The following is a 17,765-nucleotide window of genomic DNA, read 5'->3' on the forward strand; positions in this document are numbered from 1 at the left end:
TTGATACTGGGAGTAAATTCCATGTGAACAGGAGGCATTCACCATTCCGGTTCTCTGGTGACTGGAAAGTATCTGACACAGAGTAGCTGCTCAGTAAAGACTGGTTAGATGAATGAATGAAAACCGATAGTGTCATAGGAGAGGATGATGGAAAAGTATTGCCTAAAGAGAATATGAATGCTCAAGTGAAAGAAAAATTAAAAAGGGGAGAAAATAAGTAGAGGAAATGTAAAAGGGAAGATAGACTGAAAGACAAGATAAAGAAGGGAAGGGAAGCACAGGGAAGAGAAGATGAGGAAAAGAAGCAGAGGGAAAGATAAAGAAAAGGACAGAGAAAAGAAGGGGAAGGTGCGACAGTAACTGAGAAGGGACTATGTCTGTGTACAATTGGTCTAAGTGACTTTTCCCCCTTTAGGTTGCTTTCTGTGCCTTCGAATTAAAGTCTCTTTTTTTCAGAAGTTGGTTAACTGTCTTCTCAGATCTGTACTGAGAAAAATTTAGCTAGAATTATACCTGAGAAAACATCTGTCCAATTTCATTTTATAGATGAAAAGGCAGCCTGGCCGGTATGGCTCAGTGGTTGAACATCGACCCATGAACCAGGGGGACATGGTTCAATTACTGGTCAGGTCAGGTCATATGCCTGGGTTGTGGGCTTGATCCTCACTAGGAGGCGTGCTGGAGGCAGCCGATCAATGATTTCCTCTTATCATTGATGTTGCCATCTCTCCCTCCCTCTCCCTTCCTGTCTCTGAAATTAATAAAAACTTTTTTTTTTTTTTTTAAAGGAAAACCCTCTTGAAACAAGGGAACTTGCCTAGGATTACAGAACTGGAGAGAAGCAGATGGAGGGCTAAACACCCAACTTCCTGATGCCCGTTTTTTTTTTTTTTTTGCCGGTAACAAGAAGGGTGCTAAGAGTTCTGAATTTCCAAAACCAATCTCAGAATTCTCCTGGTTTAGTAACATTGATTTAAAGTAGCTCTAATAAATGAGTAAATATGTCAAAGTGAACTTTCCCCCAAGCAATGTGTGTGTGACTAATTATTATGATGTTGCACAGTTAATATTGTTTTTGGTCACTTGCCACCAGGTGAAAGTACAAAATGTGAGATGAGGCAGAACCTGAAACAATTTCCTAAAATGAACAGTGATTTATAGAGGCTGGGTACAATAACAAATGGAGCATATAAAGACTGAGATGAGGTTTATGGTGGTTTCCACATTCAAATATCATAATTTTTATTCTGTTATTTTTGTCCTTAACCAACATTTTCCTATGAGAAATATTAAAGAATGACACATTAACAACAGAGAAATGACTTTATGTAATCAATCACGGCTGAATCCCCCTTATTTCCCATTGCAAATAATAAAATCCAATATAATTTCCTAACTGGATTTCATTCAGTAGTTTCCATTTTCTCCCATCATTAAAAAAAAAAAAAAAAAAATCAATACTGTCAAATGGTATAAAATTAACAGCTCCGAATTTTGGCTTTTCTCCCCTTTTCTGTTCTTCTATGATAAAATAGCCCAAAAGTAACCAAAAGAAGTGCAGCCAATCCACAGATTCTTCCCATATAATTAAGGTTGTTAAAAAAGTATATCCATGCCATATATTCTTTGACTAAAGTGAAAAATGTTTTATGTGAAATTTGTAGAGTCATAAGGACTTTTTTTCTCATTACGCTGGTCACGATCTATTTCTTTACAGAGAAACACATTGCCTTTTCTTTTACTTTGACATTCTTTCCCAAGAATTCTTTGGCCCAAACATGGCTCATTGAGTAGATACAGTCAACAATAGCTAAATGGCCAATGATCCATCTTCAAAGAATTTGATCATTGACACATATGAGAAAACAGTTACAAATGTAAAAGAAGTAGAGATTTCTCCATGATCTATTGTGCTCTTTGCATAATAAACAGAGTTGAGATCTGTTTACCAAGTTTGCAGTCTTCCAAGAGCCTATTCAAATGCCCAAATGGAGCCAATAAAAGCTTTTTGTCTAATACACACAGATTCTGTGCATATTTCTCTCTTGCCTTCCCCTCCTTTAAGTTTCACCTAATATTTTTCTCCTTCTCTTTAACATCCTAATTCTATAGACGTGATACTTGCATTTCAAAAAATTCTATTTAATCAGAATGAAAGCTATACACAGAGGGAAGGTCAATGTGTCTTGATGTGAAAGCCTGATTTTTACCTTTACCTTTTCATTTTATGAGGCATGCCCAATTCTCTGCCTCTTAAAGCTTAAAACATCATCACAAAACTACAAATCAAACCATAAACGGGTTTCCCTTGAACATAAATCGTGTGTTACTTACTTGACTGCTACCCTGTTGGATGTATCCTGTAGGTCACTAGGGTCAAAAAGTTGAGATTCTTTAAGGCCGAGCTCTTTACAACCTCTCAAGAATAAGATGATATTGTCCTGGGAGGAAGAAAAGAAATTCAAGTCTGTATTATTTTATTTTATCTTTATGAACCAGCCCCTTCTCTTTAATAGTCCAAATTACTGGAGGGTCGGCAGTCATGAAGGCAGCAAGAGTCAGGTCTAAATCCTGGCTTGCTGGATTAAAAAAAAGTCATACTTTGTTAGGATATGCTGGAGTAAGCAGACATGTCAAACTTTTAAACCTGCAGCCATGTCAAATTCATTTTTCCCCTTTACCTTAACACATTTTTGTAAAACTGCAAGTAAAATATCATTGAAAAGCAGAACTTAGCATCTTTTGGAGGAACCATACCCAAAACCAGATATTCTATTGTACAGTTTTGTCCATATCTTATTGCCTAGAATCTGGTTCAAAATTTATATAAAAATTGGTTTTAGTGCCAGAGTGAAATCTTCAATGAGTTTTGTTTTTCAATTGATCTTCTAAAATACATTCTTTATCACTTGGTTTTCACTGCTAATACCTTTTTGTGGACATAAATGGAATTAAATGGGAAAAATCTAAACGTAACTGGGAAGATGGAAGGAGCAAGGAAAGCCTTTGAAAATAATGCAAAAGACCCTCCTAGTGAAAACTGCCTCTCACAGGTATTTGAACTGGCGGAGCAGCAGGCACCGTTGACAATTAAGGAGGGTTCTGGTCATCCTCTGTTGGGAGTCATTAAAAATGAACACATGGCTTTGGAAGGGATTGCAGTTGTGGGCCATCCTTTTGGAAGTCCGGGGTGTTAGCAGCAGGTTCAGCAGCTACAAGGTTCTGTTCTCTTCCCGAGAGACTTCGGACGAGCTAGCTGGCCTTGTGAGCCAGTGAAAGTTATAGGAGAGGAATGATAAAGGTTGGTCCAGAAGCCACATCATGTGAATCCATCGGAATACTGTAAGAAAGATGCTACAAAAACCTGAAATGATGGTGGTAGTTACTGAATCATGTATTCACCCAAGTGCAGTTCAACAGAGCGAACAGAAAGCAGAGGTCTTCCCAACGATCCAGTGCGTAGGTGGGATTCTAAGATGACCCCCAAGAATCCCACCCGCTAGTGTACATATCGTGTATGGTCCCCTCCCCTTGAGTGCCAGTAGAACCATAAATGTCAGGAGCTATCAATCACGCTGTGGCTATGTTACTAACCAGTTGGCTTTGAGTTAATCAAAAGAAAGATCATCTGATTGGGTCTGACCTACTCAGGGGAGCTTTTAAAGGCAGGTAAAGTCAGGGTTCCTGGTGGCCATGTGCTTTAAAGCTGTAAGGAGATGCATTCTGTCAACAACCACAATGAGCTTGGAGAGGCTTGGATGAAGCTAAACTAGGACCTCAGCCCCCACCAGTACCATGGTTTCAGCCATGTGAGATCCTGAGCAGAGAACCCAGTCATGCCACGTCCATACTTCTGACTGCAGAACCTAAGATGATAATTGGGTGTTGATTTAAATGGGCGCTAAATTTGTAGTAATTTTCTATGCATCAATAAAGAAGATTAATATGCCCAGGCTCAAAACAACAAGGGCAATAGCAATCAACAGCTAATATTTATTTAGCCCTTTTTATATGCTAAGCACTTTCCCAAGAGCTTTCATCCTCATTTACAGATGAGCAGTTGGAGGCACAGAACTATTAACTTGTCTAAGTTCACAGCGCCAACAAAGGATGGAGAGGCAAAACAATATGGCATATGTGAGGAACTCAAGCATAAAATCTGAGTTCAGCACCAAAGGAAGATGATGCTGCAGAGTCAAGGGCTGCTCAAAAAGGGCCTTGAAAACCATGGAAGGCAGGCTGTGAAAGTCACAGAGGGGTTGGGATCTGAGAAATGAATGCCTGGATCTTCAGCAGAAGAAGATGGTTGGAGAGGTAGACAGGGTGAAGAAAGGACTTAAAAAAGAACAAGATAGGAGACAGAGAGACCAATGAGGAGAGACTACAGTCTCACTTTCCGCCATGGCCCTTCCCGGAATGTGTTCTTTCTGGTGTCCCTGGATTTTTTTCAGCAGGCAAGATGGGCCATCAGTCACAAGACCTGTGTCATTCAGAAGGCCTCTTGTAGACTAACAATGAGCTGGTCATATTCTGAAGTCATCTATACCCAACCAGTCTCTCCTTCAATTACCTTGCACATTTTTAAATGATCTAATTTCTCCTTGGAGTTTTTCTATGTTCCCTCCCATGTCCAAAGATTTATCTATGTTCAGGTAAGTTTTTTTTCTAGGGCATTCAACTGGTTGGATACATATTTCTAGGGCATATTTCTGGTTGGTCTGTGAGCTGTGAGGGCTTCCAGCCTGGAGCAAAGCAAAGGGTGTGTCCTGGTACTCTCTAGGAATCATTTGCAAGCACAATAAGAGGACCAGACCTGTAACTACCATGTGGTTCCATAGAAAGCACATGAGTGGGGCATCTCTTGTTCTCAAGAAAAGTGAGGAGGCACGTTTTCGTATGCATACCCAGATGCCCAGATGCATGTCTGAGCACCACGCTGTATTCAGCACACAGACTGCAAACACAAAAGCGCTGTGTTACCAGCCAGGCTGACCAATTTGGGCTGGGAGATTTAAATAACTGCAGGTCTCCTTCCAACTTCTTGCTGCAACCTAATGACGCTGGACGGGAGCCAGACCCCAGTCAGGAGAAAAGCCAGAAGGAAGAACCCTCCAGCCAAGAGCTAACAGGGGCCGCCACCGGAGCAGGCAGGAAGCACTGTGCCTTTAATTATATAAAATGCAACTCGCAAATTCCCAGCTGCCCTGCTCTTCACACGGCAATGTTTCCACTTTTACCATTCCAAGCAAAACGCACATATTAGTGTTTTAGTTTCAGAAGCCAAGCAGTACAACAGCATCTCATTTCCAAGGGAGAAATGGAAGACACTGATTTACGACAATGACCACTCTATTCAACTCTTACTAATGTAATATTATTACAAACCTATTATGATTTTGTAGGGCTTCAAAAGAAGTTCTTTAAGAAGACTTTTTAAAAAAGTCAATGTCATGAAAAAGCAAAATTGGACATTAAAGAAACATGATGACTGAACATGATCTATGAGCTTTGACTGGATCCTTGATCCAAAAAGAAAAAGTAATTGAGGCTATAAAAGTCCAATTTAGATATGGCCTATATGTTGTATGATGTTTTGAATGAATGCTAATTTTCTTAGACATGATGGACGATGAGATTGTGGTTATATGAGAGAATGCCTCGACTGATTGATTGATTGATTGATTGATTGATTGATTTTAGAAAGAGAAAAAGAGGGAGAGAAGAAAGACATTGATTTGTTGTTCCACCTATTTATGCATTCATTGATTGCTTCTTATATATATGTGACTTGACTGTAGATCTAACCTGAAACCTTGGCATATTGGAATGATGCTCCAACCAATTGAGCTAACCAGTCAAGGAGAATGCCTTTATTTTTAAGCAAGTATAGGAATTATTAGGGATGCATTATCATAATGTCTGTAACATAATTTCAAATGGTTCATGGTCAAAAATGTATTTGTGTGCATGCATATAAGAAAGAGAGAGAGAAAGAGAGAGAGAGAGAGAGAGAGAGAGAGAGAGAGAGAGAATGTAGGCCTGACATGGAAAAGGAGATACAGCAAATATAGCAAAAGATCAACAATTAGTGAATCTAGATCAGAGATTGGGAAAAATTTTCTGTAAAGGACCAGATAGTAAGCATGGCTTTGTGGGTCTATGGTGGTCTCTGGCTGAGACTCACCTCTGTTTTGTAGCCAGACAATTCATAAATAAACGAGAGGGTCCGTACTCCCACACACTTTACTGGGCCCAGAGTGGAGTCCATCGGCCCTGTTGTAGGTAAATGGTTATGCAGGCACACACCACGCCATTCTTTGGACTTTTCTGTCCATTTGAAAATTTTCAAAAAAAATTTTTTGGAAAAAGTTTTTTACATTTGTAGAAATTTATTCAACTACATAGAGTTACGACTTCACTAGCAAAGCCAGTTTCATAAAATTCAAGGGAAAAACTCAGTCACCTCCGAGACAACTATTGCCAAGTCACTGAGGTAAATGTTTAAGTACTGCTGATGGAAAGTGACCGTTTCTGGCTAACTGGGAAACACTGTAACACGAGTCTCCATCCAACACAGATGTGTAACACACAGTTCCTAACAGAGTCCATTTTGTGCTAGGCTCATATGAATCTATGGATTTATACTGCTGTTTATGTAACTAGCATGCATTAATTCCTTCTTCTTCTTGGCCCCGTGGTTTCCCATTTCATTAACCTGTGGGCCCGCAGTGTGTATGAAAATATTCCCCAGGGGCCCGGGGTTGAGGTCTGGGCTTTTCACCCTCCACGGGACCTCTTCCCTGAATAAGTCCTTGTACTTCGCTCCCCTCCCATCTCACTCCAAAGACAAGATGTAGGAAGGCCCAGGAAGATCTTTATCTCCGGAGTGTAGCAGTGTCCTTAGCATATAGTGGGAACTTATTAAATATTTAAAATCAAGTAAATACTAAGTTCTAAGTACTCGTAAGAATGAATAAAAAAAAAAAAAAAAACAAATTCCTAATAGGTAAAAGAATAAGGACTTATAAAAAAAAGTCTCTTATCTTAAAGATTAATTTTCATGATTCATTAAGTAGCTGGAATAGTTCAAGATACATAGAAACAGAGGTGTGACTTCAAATTAGACAATGGAAGCGAGAGAACTACAAATGTATCAAGGAACACAGCATAACAGCTTTGGATCAGAAGGACTCTAGGTAGAGTCCCACCCAGCCTTATCCATGTATAAGCTATGTGACCTTGGGCATAGCTCCTAACCATTCTGAGCTTTAAATTTCTATTCTGGAAGGTGGGGGATGCCATAAACCTAACAGGGGCATCAGAATTACAGAAAATATATAGAAAGTACAGAACCTAGTATCTGGTACTTTCTGGGACACTCATTATATAGAAGTTATTATTATGACACTAGAGGCCCAATGCACGAAATTCGTGCATGGGGGAAGGGGTCCCTCAGCCTGGCCTGCGCCCTCTCGCAATCCGGGACCCCTCACTCCTAACAGCCTGCCTGCTCGCTCATTACCGCTTGGTTCGCCGCTCCTTACCACTCGCCTGATTGCTTCTTACCGCAGGCCTGCCCGCTCCTTACTGCTTGGCTCACCGCTCCTTTAGTGCTGCCTCAGAGGCAGGAGAGGCTCCCACCACAGCCACCGCTGCCACGCTTGCCAGCTGTGAGCCTGGCTTCTGGCTTAGCAGTGCTCCCACTGACCACCAGGGGGCAGCCCCTGCATTGAGCGTCTGTCCCCTGGTGGTCAGTGCGTGTCATAGCGACCGGTTGTTCTGCGTAACTGTCGCTGGGCTTTTATATATATAAATTCTTGTCAACTCAGGTCACAGAAGGCGAGATGAAGAACAGTTTATCCACTCATGAAAAACAGACACAGTATGTATTTATAGCCCTTGTCAGGGAGATGGCAAAAAGGAAACAAAACAAAACAAAACACATGTAGTTGGTGTTTTTGTTTAGTAACTGTTATTAACTGTCAATTTGGTACTTTTACACAGGCAGCTTCAAATGTAGGCACAGGCTATGTACCAGAAGTCCACTTGTAAGGTAACCGCGTGTAAGTCATCATTTGTAATTATCCTAGAGAAATAATCTTACATAGTGGTTCCCAGTTTAGACCAGAAAAGCCTACTTAATCCAAACTGTCCCTGAAGGGGAGTAATAATTACATTATGGAACCTAACTGCTGAGCAGAACAACATTTCCCTGGGAAATTGCATTCAGAAATGCCAACCACACGTTCCTCTTGGCTGTAGCTGCAGTCGGGTGGAGGATTCCAGAGGCCAGAGAAAAGGCTTCTTTGCCCAAGGCAGTGCCATGGGAGGAAAGGGCAAGAGGGAGGGGAGTCAGCAATTCATTCCAGTGCAGCCCCCCACATCCCTGCCTCATCCAGGCCATCTCCCCATTGTCTTCAGAAGGCAAGCAAAAACCTGCTTGCTATTTTCCCTTTGTCCAGCTGTCATTTCCAACCCGAAAGGGTGTCCCCCTTTCCTTCATCCACTGCGGAGTAACGAGCAGCTTTCTGGCTCTAAGAAGGCACTGGTACTTAGTGTTTCTCTAGAGAAACCAGGCAGGCAGTGGGAAGCCCCCTTCTCTGCCTCATGTCTTTGGCTTTATTTCCTTTACCACCAGGAGGGAAAGGCCAACATGATGGTGGAAGTGGAGTTCACAGAAAATGAAGGTAATACTCATTTGAGTTTCAAATGAATCCAAATGCCTATGCCGCTAGGTATTTTAATGCAATATGGCCCTAGCCGGTTTGGCTCAGTGGATAGAGCATAGGTCTGCGGACCATAGGATCCAGGTTCAATTCCAGTCAAGGGCACGTACGTTGGCTGCAGGCTCCTCCCCGGCCCAGGCCCTGGTCGGGGCTTGTGCAGGAAGCAACCAATTGATGTGTTTCTCTCACATCGATATTTATGTCTGTCTTTCCCTCTCTCTTCCAGTCTCTCTAAAAATCAATGGAAAAATACCCTCAGGTGAGGATTAGAAAATAATAAAATAAAATAATAAAATACAAGATGTATAGAGTATCCATATAGTTTCTATAAATGAAAAGACTAGGTGGAAATGTCAAAATGGAAATGGAAATTAATTACATCTAGTGAATTTATTACTTTCATACATTTTCTATAATAGATATTTACTTTAGCTCTGACCGGTTTGGCTCAATGGATAGAGCATTGGCCTGTGGACTCAAGGGTCCCAGGTTCGATTCTGGTCAAGGGCATATACCTTGGTTGCGGGCACATACCCAGTAGGGAGTGTGCAGGAGGCAGCTGATTGATGTTTCTCTCTCATCGATGTTTCTAACTCTCTATCCCTCTCCCTTCCTCTCTATAAAAAAGATCAATAAAATATATATATATATTTTTTAAATAAATATTTACTTTAAAAATCTTAGTAAGAATTTTGATCTTTCAGAAAGATTTGCAAGTATATCTCAGAAGACCCAGTTTTTTTTAGAAAATCAGAAACCAGCCCTAATGTTACCTTTCTGTTTGGACTAATGTTACCTTTCTGTTAAAGCTTTTTGAAACATGGTTTCTGTTTGGTTTTCTACATGTAAAGTAAACAAACTCCCTTTGTCAGAAATGCAATTATGAAATTCAGAACCGAAGGAATATATTACCAAAATATCTCCAGGAATTTCCCCCACAATTAATAGAATTCAGGGATTTCCTGTACCTGCCGTGTGTTCACGGTTGCTCTCCCGGCCTGTATGGGTTCCAGCCGAGCTTGGCCGACACCCAGCCACAGTCAGCACTCGCCAGACTTCCAAGGCATTTGTGTTTGCCGGGAGCTCTTAATGAGGATACCAGGCCTTCTGCTGAGAGGCAGGGGCGGCTGGTTCTGCGGGGAGGAACTCGGGGGAGGTTTAACCCAGAGGGTGGCAGCGGGGTGGCTGCTTGAAGAAAAACTTTTATGGGTGTGAAGTGAGCAGAAGCATAGCGGTTGCAGCAAGAGAAAGAAAGGTTGGTGAGGTGAAGAAAACGATGAGAGGTTAGCTTCAGGAGGGCTGTGAGAGGCCTGCCAAGGATTTGGACTGTTCTCTGGGCGGTGGGTAATCAAGTCCAGTTGATGAGCACAACAGCAGTCCTGGGATCTGACTGTTATTCTAGGAGAATATGCCGGGTGTTAGTGAGAGAGATCCAACAGGCAGAGAGGGTCTGTTCAAGAGATTATTACAGGAGCCCAGGGAGAGATGTGGAAGCCTGAATTTAGACAGGAGCAATCGGAGCAGAGAAAAGGAAGAGGATGGGTGCATCCCTTGTTGGCTTGGCTGTTGAGTGGATTTGGGAGGAGAGGATGAGGAGATGGAGGGGGCTTGGGCTGATGGGAGGGATCTTAGCCATTGAGACCCATCTGCAGGAATGGAGGGAGATTTTTGGAAAATGGTAATAATAAGCTTGGAACATTCCGTATTCAAAGAGCTATGGCTTATTGGGAGCTTGTATTTGTGTCTGGAGCTCAGAAGTGAGGCCCCAACAGAATAAGCAAGTTTGGAATTTACCAGAATGCACCCACAGCAGACACTGGGGAGGAGCATGACATTGCCAGGGGGGTCCAGACAGAACAAGAGAGACTAAAGCAGACCATGCAGAAAACCGACACGTAAGGACGGTTAGAGGATGGGGAGCCCCTTGTACCTGAAGCAAACAAGTGCTGGAGAGGAAGCAGGCAAGCCTACCAGGGAAGCCAAGTGAGAGCACTGTGCAGGGAGCACTGTGTGTCCAGCACCAAATAATGCAGGTCTCAGCTCTCCCACTGACTGGCTGAATAGCCTGGTCTCTGCCTCAGATTTCTCTTCTAAAAGTCTAAGTCCTTGCAATGGCCTACAAGGCCCTACAGGATACGCTGCCCACTACCTCTCTGATCCCCTCTCCACCACTCCCCCTCTCCCTGCAGCAACACACAACTCCTGTGGGTCCCCAATCAAGCCAGGTAGATACCTGCCAGGGCCTCTGCACTGCTTTTTTTTTTTTTTTAAACCTAGATAGTAATTCGAACAATCTCTGAAACAAGTAAACATTCAATAAATATGCATAGAGCCCTAGCCGGTTTGGCTCAGTGGATAGAGCATCAGCCTGCGGACTGGAGGGTCCTGGGTTTAATTCCAGTCGAGGGCACCTGCCAGGGTTACAGGCTTGATCCCCAGTAGGGGGTGTGCAGGAGGCAGCCAATCAATGATTCTCATTGATGTTTCTCTCTCTCTCTCTTTCTCTCTCTCTCTCTCCCCCTTTCCCTTCCTCTCTGAAATCAATAAAAATGTATTAAAAATAAATAAATATGCATAGAATAAATAAATGAATGATTTTTAAAAATGGGAGCCTGGCTGGCATGGCTCAGTGGTTAAGTGTCGACCTATGAACCAGGAGATCAGGGTTCGATTCCCAGTCAGAGCACATGCCCGGGTTGCGGGCTCAATCTCCAGTGGGAGCCATGCAGGAGGCAGCCAACCAATAATTCTCTCTCATCCTTGATGTTTCTATCTCTCTCTCCCTCTCTGAAATCAATAAAAATATATTTTAAAAAATAAATTTCAAAAATGGGAATACTCATAATGCCATAAGGCTGTTGTGTGGAATTAAGTATGAAAATATAAGTAAAGTGCTTGGAATAGAACAGTGGCACAATAACTGTTCTCCATTGTGATATTTCTGTCTATTAGGAATGGGCATCCATGAATGAGCTTTCTGATTAGAAAGGTATTACTGACTTTTGGGAGAATTTCAGTGGAATGACAGGGTAAAAACCAGATTGCAAGAAACTAAAGACAGTGTAGAATAAAAATGATGGAGAAAACACACAGAGGCACTTTTGGGATGTTTAGCAGGAAAGATTATGAGACAAAGAGTGGCAGGTCAAAGGGAGGTTGGTTGATTGTTTCCTTCAGGAGAGCTGCGGGTAAGGCTCCCTGCTTGTCCCAGGGCTCCCTTGCCCCTCTGTCACCTCATAAACCATCCTCATCCCATCTGAGGTTTGAGCCATCAGCCCTCGCCATAATAATCTTCCATCTTACTCATTATTTCTGTCACAATCATGGAGGACTCTGGCACCGGCGTAACCGCTTACGGTAGTCTACTTTCTAGGTGACTTTAAGTTCTCTGTGGGCAACCTGTTCAACACCTGGCTCTACAGTCCTTTGACTTCCTCAGTTCCAATGGTTTTTACTTACACACTCTGTTTCAGGATCATAGTCATCAGCCAGACCTGCTCTGTGGAACTTTAACTCCAACATCTTACTCTTTGGCCTGGGCCCCTCTCCCTCCAGGGTTCTCATTACTTCTTCCCCTGCTCTTTCCTTCCAGACTTTGCCCTTTTCCTTCAGACCATTTCTCTCTCCCCTCATTGCCTAATTCCCTTCATGATCCAGGCCAGGCCAGTGTGACTATTCAAGTACTTGCCGGCATCTCCAACATCCCCACTTCTCTGTCTTTCTGTTAGGGAGCAAGGACTGGGAAAAGGAAATAGCACTGATGGAATAGTCAGCCTTGGAATTGAGCCTGGCAGCTTACCCAACCAATCAGGTATGCCCGCTCCTCATATTTCTACCTGGAGGGAAGCACTCTTGGCCCCACACTGTTCCTCCTCAAGGCTGCTTTGGGAGAAGGAACGGGGGTGAGGGGGGGTGGGTGAGAGGGTCATGCTCAGCCACTATGGGCTTCCTCTCTGTGGAAGACAGCTTGGCTGTAGGACATGTGTGTCCTGTCTCTGCCATGTGGTAAGAGGCCCCTCTCTGTGGGGGAGGCCTGTGGTTGACCAGCTGTGCTAGGAATGGGTGGATATATTTGTTTAATTTAGGAGTGCGGATTAGCAAACTCACTTGGCTGCAGCTCTAAACCTCGTGCTGTCCCATTTGTTTCATGAGAAGTAAAGCTGATATTTTGATCTCTGACTCCTGTGTTTATGTCTCAGCTGGGAAGGGAAGAGAGGAGAATTATTGACTGATAACCCCAAATCCCCAATGCTCTGCTCCTGGTGCTACTGGAAATAATGGTGCTGTTATGGGGTCTGGAGCTGCTACCAATTTATGAGCTGCCACCTCAGTGGGCCCCTCGGATCCACTTGGTAATCCCTCTGGGCATCCCTCTCCTAGTCCTCATCCAGGGATTTACAAGCCCCCTTTTCCTTCTTCAATCTCTCTGCCATGCCTTCACGTCTTCCCCACCAACAGACAGATGTCATCAGCCCCCAAGAGTTAAATCCTTTCACTTCACCCATCCCAAGTTCTGTATCTAATAACTTTTTTTCAAGACTTAAAGTTGGATAATTTAAGGCCTTTGAAAACAATCTGTTAACATTTTGTCAGCAATGGGAGCAAAATGTGACTGTGTGTTAGAGTGAAGATCAAACAGCCAGCAGTTATGCTATATTAACTTTGGTTGAACATTTTCAAAAAATTTCAAAGGTATTTATTGCATACTTATTGTATGAAAGGCAATGTGCTAAGTGCTTTGGTCAGGAAGGGGTCATGGTGAGAGTGGGACTCGTATTTGCACGTGAGAGAAGCCCAGATGGAAATAGGTTTATATTGGATTTCAGAGCTCAGTACCTCCCAGCCTCAGGGAGGGTGGGGATGCCGCTGACTCTTTGAAACAACTGGGAACCAGGGCCTCGTGTATTTGGAACCCACAACTGTGTCACTCTGGTCTGCTTGCTCTGCATTTGGCTTACTTGCCCTCACTGCACACAGGGTTTTCTCCACATGGATCCCTGCTTCCCACAGTTCATACCCACGGTCGTCACCTCTGACAGGACTAATTCTCTTTTCCGCTTGCAGTTCAAAAAATATCCCAGGAAAAGGAAAGACCCTCCCTGGCCTGCCTAGGGTCAGGCTCCCTTCCACAGTGACTAAAGGGATGGGGTAAAAGAAATCATGAATCATTTTAGCCAATGGTAAGGGAGGATTAGGGGCAAGGAGCAGTTTCCGAAAGAATAAGAATGTGATTTCCTAGGAAGGGGGTCCAGGGCAGACAAAACCAGCACCACTGGCTCCCTTCACAAAAGTGGACCAGATGTGGATTTTTCTCTGAAAGTTCTTAGAGAGTAGAATACAGGATTATTACCACCATTGCTGGCATTCTAAACACAGCTGGTGAAATTTCGTTTTCCTTTAAGGATGTTCTTCTGAAAGAGTCTGTGCACTGAGCTGTAATGCTGCCTCAGTTTCCCGAAGTGAACAGGCCTGAGGCCAAGGAGGACCAACTGCAGAATGAAGCCGGCACAAGTTACTTAACGAACGCGGTTGGAAGAGCTTTCTCAAGCACAGCCCCTCCCCAATACAGCAGTTGGAGCTCTTTTCCCCTCAGGACAGTTAGGGAAGTCGAGTGTCCAATCCTAAAGGCTCCAGCACCTTGATTTGACCTCTTTCTGGATTCCAGACTCGTGACCATCCATGTAGCAGCTGCTTCTCTTCTCAAAGACTTGACATTGAAGCCCACATGAGAGTCAGCACCACAATGCTATCTCAGAAGAACTGGGATAGGGGCCTATTGGAAAAGCTGTCTAGATTCCAAAGCCTATATCCCTCCAAAAAAATTACTGAACTAGTCTCCAAATTACTAACACTGAAACTCAACATAAGCATTATTATGTTATATTGCCAGATTGTTTTCAGGCATAATTCACTAATTGCATTTTGGGAGTTGAATGAAAAATAGCTTCCAGTTATGTTAGAACAAAACTGCTTGAACCATCTATCATACCTCATTGCACAATACTCAGATATTTGACATATGAAATATGACTTCAGCATGTCTCACAGCAGTGGTAGTCACACTATGGGCCAGGATGAGATAAACGCAGAATTGAAAATTAGTATTTAGAAACTTTTATAACAATCTGGCATTCTAACCACATCCAAATGTGTGACCAATGGACACATCTCATTGAACAGGGCATAGACCATTTTAGGAGGCTGTCCAAACTGCATGCTGTTGGAACTGTGCAGTTAATGGCAATGGGATCACATACCAGTCCAAATTCGATTAGAAATTAAACAAACAATAACAACAGAGTGGGAACCAAAACCACAATTTTATATCCAGTAGAATGGCAATTTAAATTGCGATGATAAAAAAAAAAAAAACAACTCTGAAAATGGATAGCAGCAACGATTGCAACAACATTGTTAATGTACTTAATGCCACTGAATCATACATCTAAATATAGCTAAAACAGTAAATTTTATGTCATGTATATTTTACCACAACCATAAAACTTGTTCTTCATTACAATAGTTTGATAATCCTAGACCTGTTCTAGTGTACGTCTTAGGGGGATTTTGGATCAAATAAAATTAATGCTTGGGCTAACAGTTCTGAGAAATTCCTTACTAAGAAACTCCTTTAATTTTAATTCAGCATTTCTAACACATGTTGGACTTCAAACCCTTTTTACATCACACATCTTCTAATACCTCACAAAACAGTTTAAGAAAGGCTGGGCCAGATGAACTACTAAAACACGGTTTGTAATTTCACATCACACACAAATAAGAATGAAACAGTTGTCACACTCGTAGGTTGTGGCCCATAATCTAACACTGTCAACCTCTGGTGAGACCCTCCAATCAGTTTCTACGCTGGTGATGCCAACCCCCGAGACAAGCGAGGCTCATAGGAGGCAAACAGCCAGGGTCTGGTTCATCCCTGTATCCTTCAGGCTTCACAAGAAGCATACATGTCACACGTGGCTTCACAGGGCTGCAAGTTAAGAGAACGCTCTACTAGTTAGGGGTGACCCCAGGAACAAAGCCCTTCACAGTCTAGGTCAGACATGTGGATGACATTAGAAAAAGAAACAGGCTTTTAGAGGGCAAATGAGTGTGCCAAGCAGGAGCCATATTGATAGATCTAAACACCATTACCCCCATCATACTGAGAGGTCACAGCCTCTCTAACTGAGAAGGAGAAAAAGCCAGAAAGAAAGGAAATGCCACAAAGGCGAAAACCAAAAGCAACCTTTGCCCTCGTCGACATATACCAGGGCCTGAAGTAATGTTAGTTTTTAAAACTGTGGGCTGGAGGAGAGGTCACTGAAGATGTTCCGCTGATATTAAAACGTATGTGAAAAGGAAGAAGTGGTATGCAGAGGAGGAATTCGGAGCAAAAACGGGATAGTCTGGTAAAAACATCACCGCCACTCCTCTCATTCTTTCAAGTTTATCAGGTTCTTAACCCAAGTTGGGGCTGCCTTTTACTATTCCAAATTTTTTTTATGTAACTCAAAAAAGGTGTGGAGAAAAGACCATCTTCAAATAACTCTAGAAATCTCTACTTCGTAGTCCTGTAGAAGTGGAAACCACATTTCATCTTCAAGGAAAGTTGTTTTTTTTTAAAGTATATTCAAAATAATAAATTTTCTATGGTTATTGGCTTCCTCTTTCCACGTTAGTTTTTGGCCTAATTTATACAATAAATCTAATGGGCAAGTTATCTCACAAATAACACCTAGCACATTCTTGGCATCTGAAAAGTGTTAACACATTGCATATGCTGTTCATATTCACCAAACAAGATATCTGAGGGGAAAAGTCACCAGAGAAGGGGGCGAGCACAGGAAGGGACTGGGCCACTGGTGTGGCTGCAAAGGACCCTGCCGTGTGCACTGGGGGTTTTGAAGGTGTATCCATGGGGGTGGAACCAATGGATGAAAAGTACTGAGACCCCATAAGGTGTTTGGGCTTTGCAATTTCTACCACATTTAATTCTAGCAACCTAGCTTTAAGTATGCTTACCTTAACAGATGTGAAGAAAAATGATGTTTAAACTAAGTTCAATCAAATTATTATTTAACTAGAGGCCCTGTGCACAAAATTCATGCACATGTGGGGTCCCTGGGCCTGGATGGCAATCAGGACCGACTGGGGCCAGGCCGATCAGGGCCAGGCCAGAGAGGTGGTGATGGTTGCTGGGCTGGGCACTAAAGGAACAGACGCGGGATGCCGATGCTGCCATTGTCGGTGCCCTGCCACCTGCCTCTCCCCCTCCTCCTTCCCTTGCTGCCACGCTGCCACTACAGCGGGTGGGTGGCAGGCTGATTGGGGCTTGCTGGGGGAGGGACAGGGCACAGGAGGTTGGCCGCTGGACCCGAGGAGGGAACCAGCCCTTGGCCCCCCTTGGAAAGGGGCCTCATCCGCCACCACCCACCCCCAGTTCCCCGTCACAGTCCAGGGCCTGCCGGCTGGGGGAAGGGACTGCGGGAGGTTGGCCAGCCAGGGGAGGTTGACTGTGAAAGCGTACTGACCACCAGGGGACAGCTCCTGCGTTGAGAGTCTGCCCCCTGGTGCTCAGTGTGTGTCATAGTGACTGCCAGTCACTTAGGCTTATATATATACTAGAGGCCCGGTGCACGAAATTCGTGCACTGGGGGGGTGAGGGCGTGTGCCCCTCAGCCCAATCTGCACCCTCTTCAATCTGGGACCCCTCAGGGGATGTCCAACTTCCAGCAGTTGGACATCCCTCTCACAATCCGGAACCACTGGCTCCTAACCACTCACCTGCCTGCCTGCCTGATTGTCCCTAACCCCACTGCCTGCCTGCCTGCTCACCCCTACCTTGATCTCCTGCCAGCCTGATTGCCCCTACCTTGCACTCCCCTATCAGCCTGATCACCCCAAACTGCCTGTGCCTTGGCCCCCCGTCTGGCCTCCCTCTGGAGGCACCACCCCCATAACCCCAATGCTGCTGCCACTGCAGCTGGTTATGGCTGCCTGAGCCTTGGCCTTTGTAGCCACTGCGGCTTTGTCTGGAAA

At 43.7% G+C, this 17,765-nt stretch overlaps 1 protein-coding gene across 2 annotated transcripts in view; it reads right to left on the reverse strand.

The window, feature by feature from the left end:
• LIMCH1 (LIM and calponin homology domains 1) overlaps positions 1–17,765 on the reverse strand; it is a 323,090-nt gene that overhangs the window by 91,537 nt on the left and 213,788 nt on the right. For both annotated transcript variants that reach the window (XM_008140255.3, XM_054729386.1), the window contains exon 4: positions 2,335–2,441. In XM_008140255.3, coding sequence (XP_008138477.2) covers positions 2,335–2,441 — 107 coding nt within the window. The remainder of the gene's footprint in view (positions 1–2,334; positions 2,442–17,765) is intronic.

This window comes from Eptesicus fuscus, chromosome 2 (assembly GCF_027574615.1).
Source record: "Eptesicus fuscus isolate TK198812 chromosome 2, DD_ASM_mEF_20220401, whole genome shotgun sequence".
NCBI lineage: Eukaryota > Metazoa > Chordata > Mammalia > Chiroptera > Vespertilionidae > Eptesicus > Eptesicus fuscus.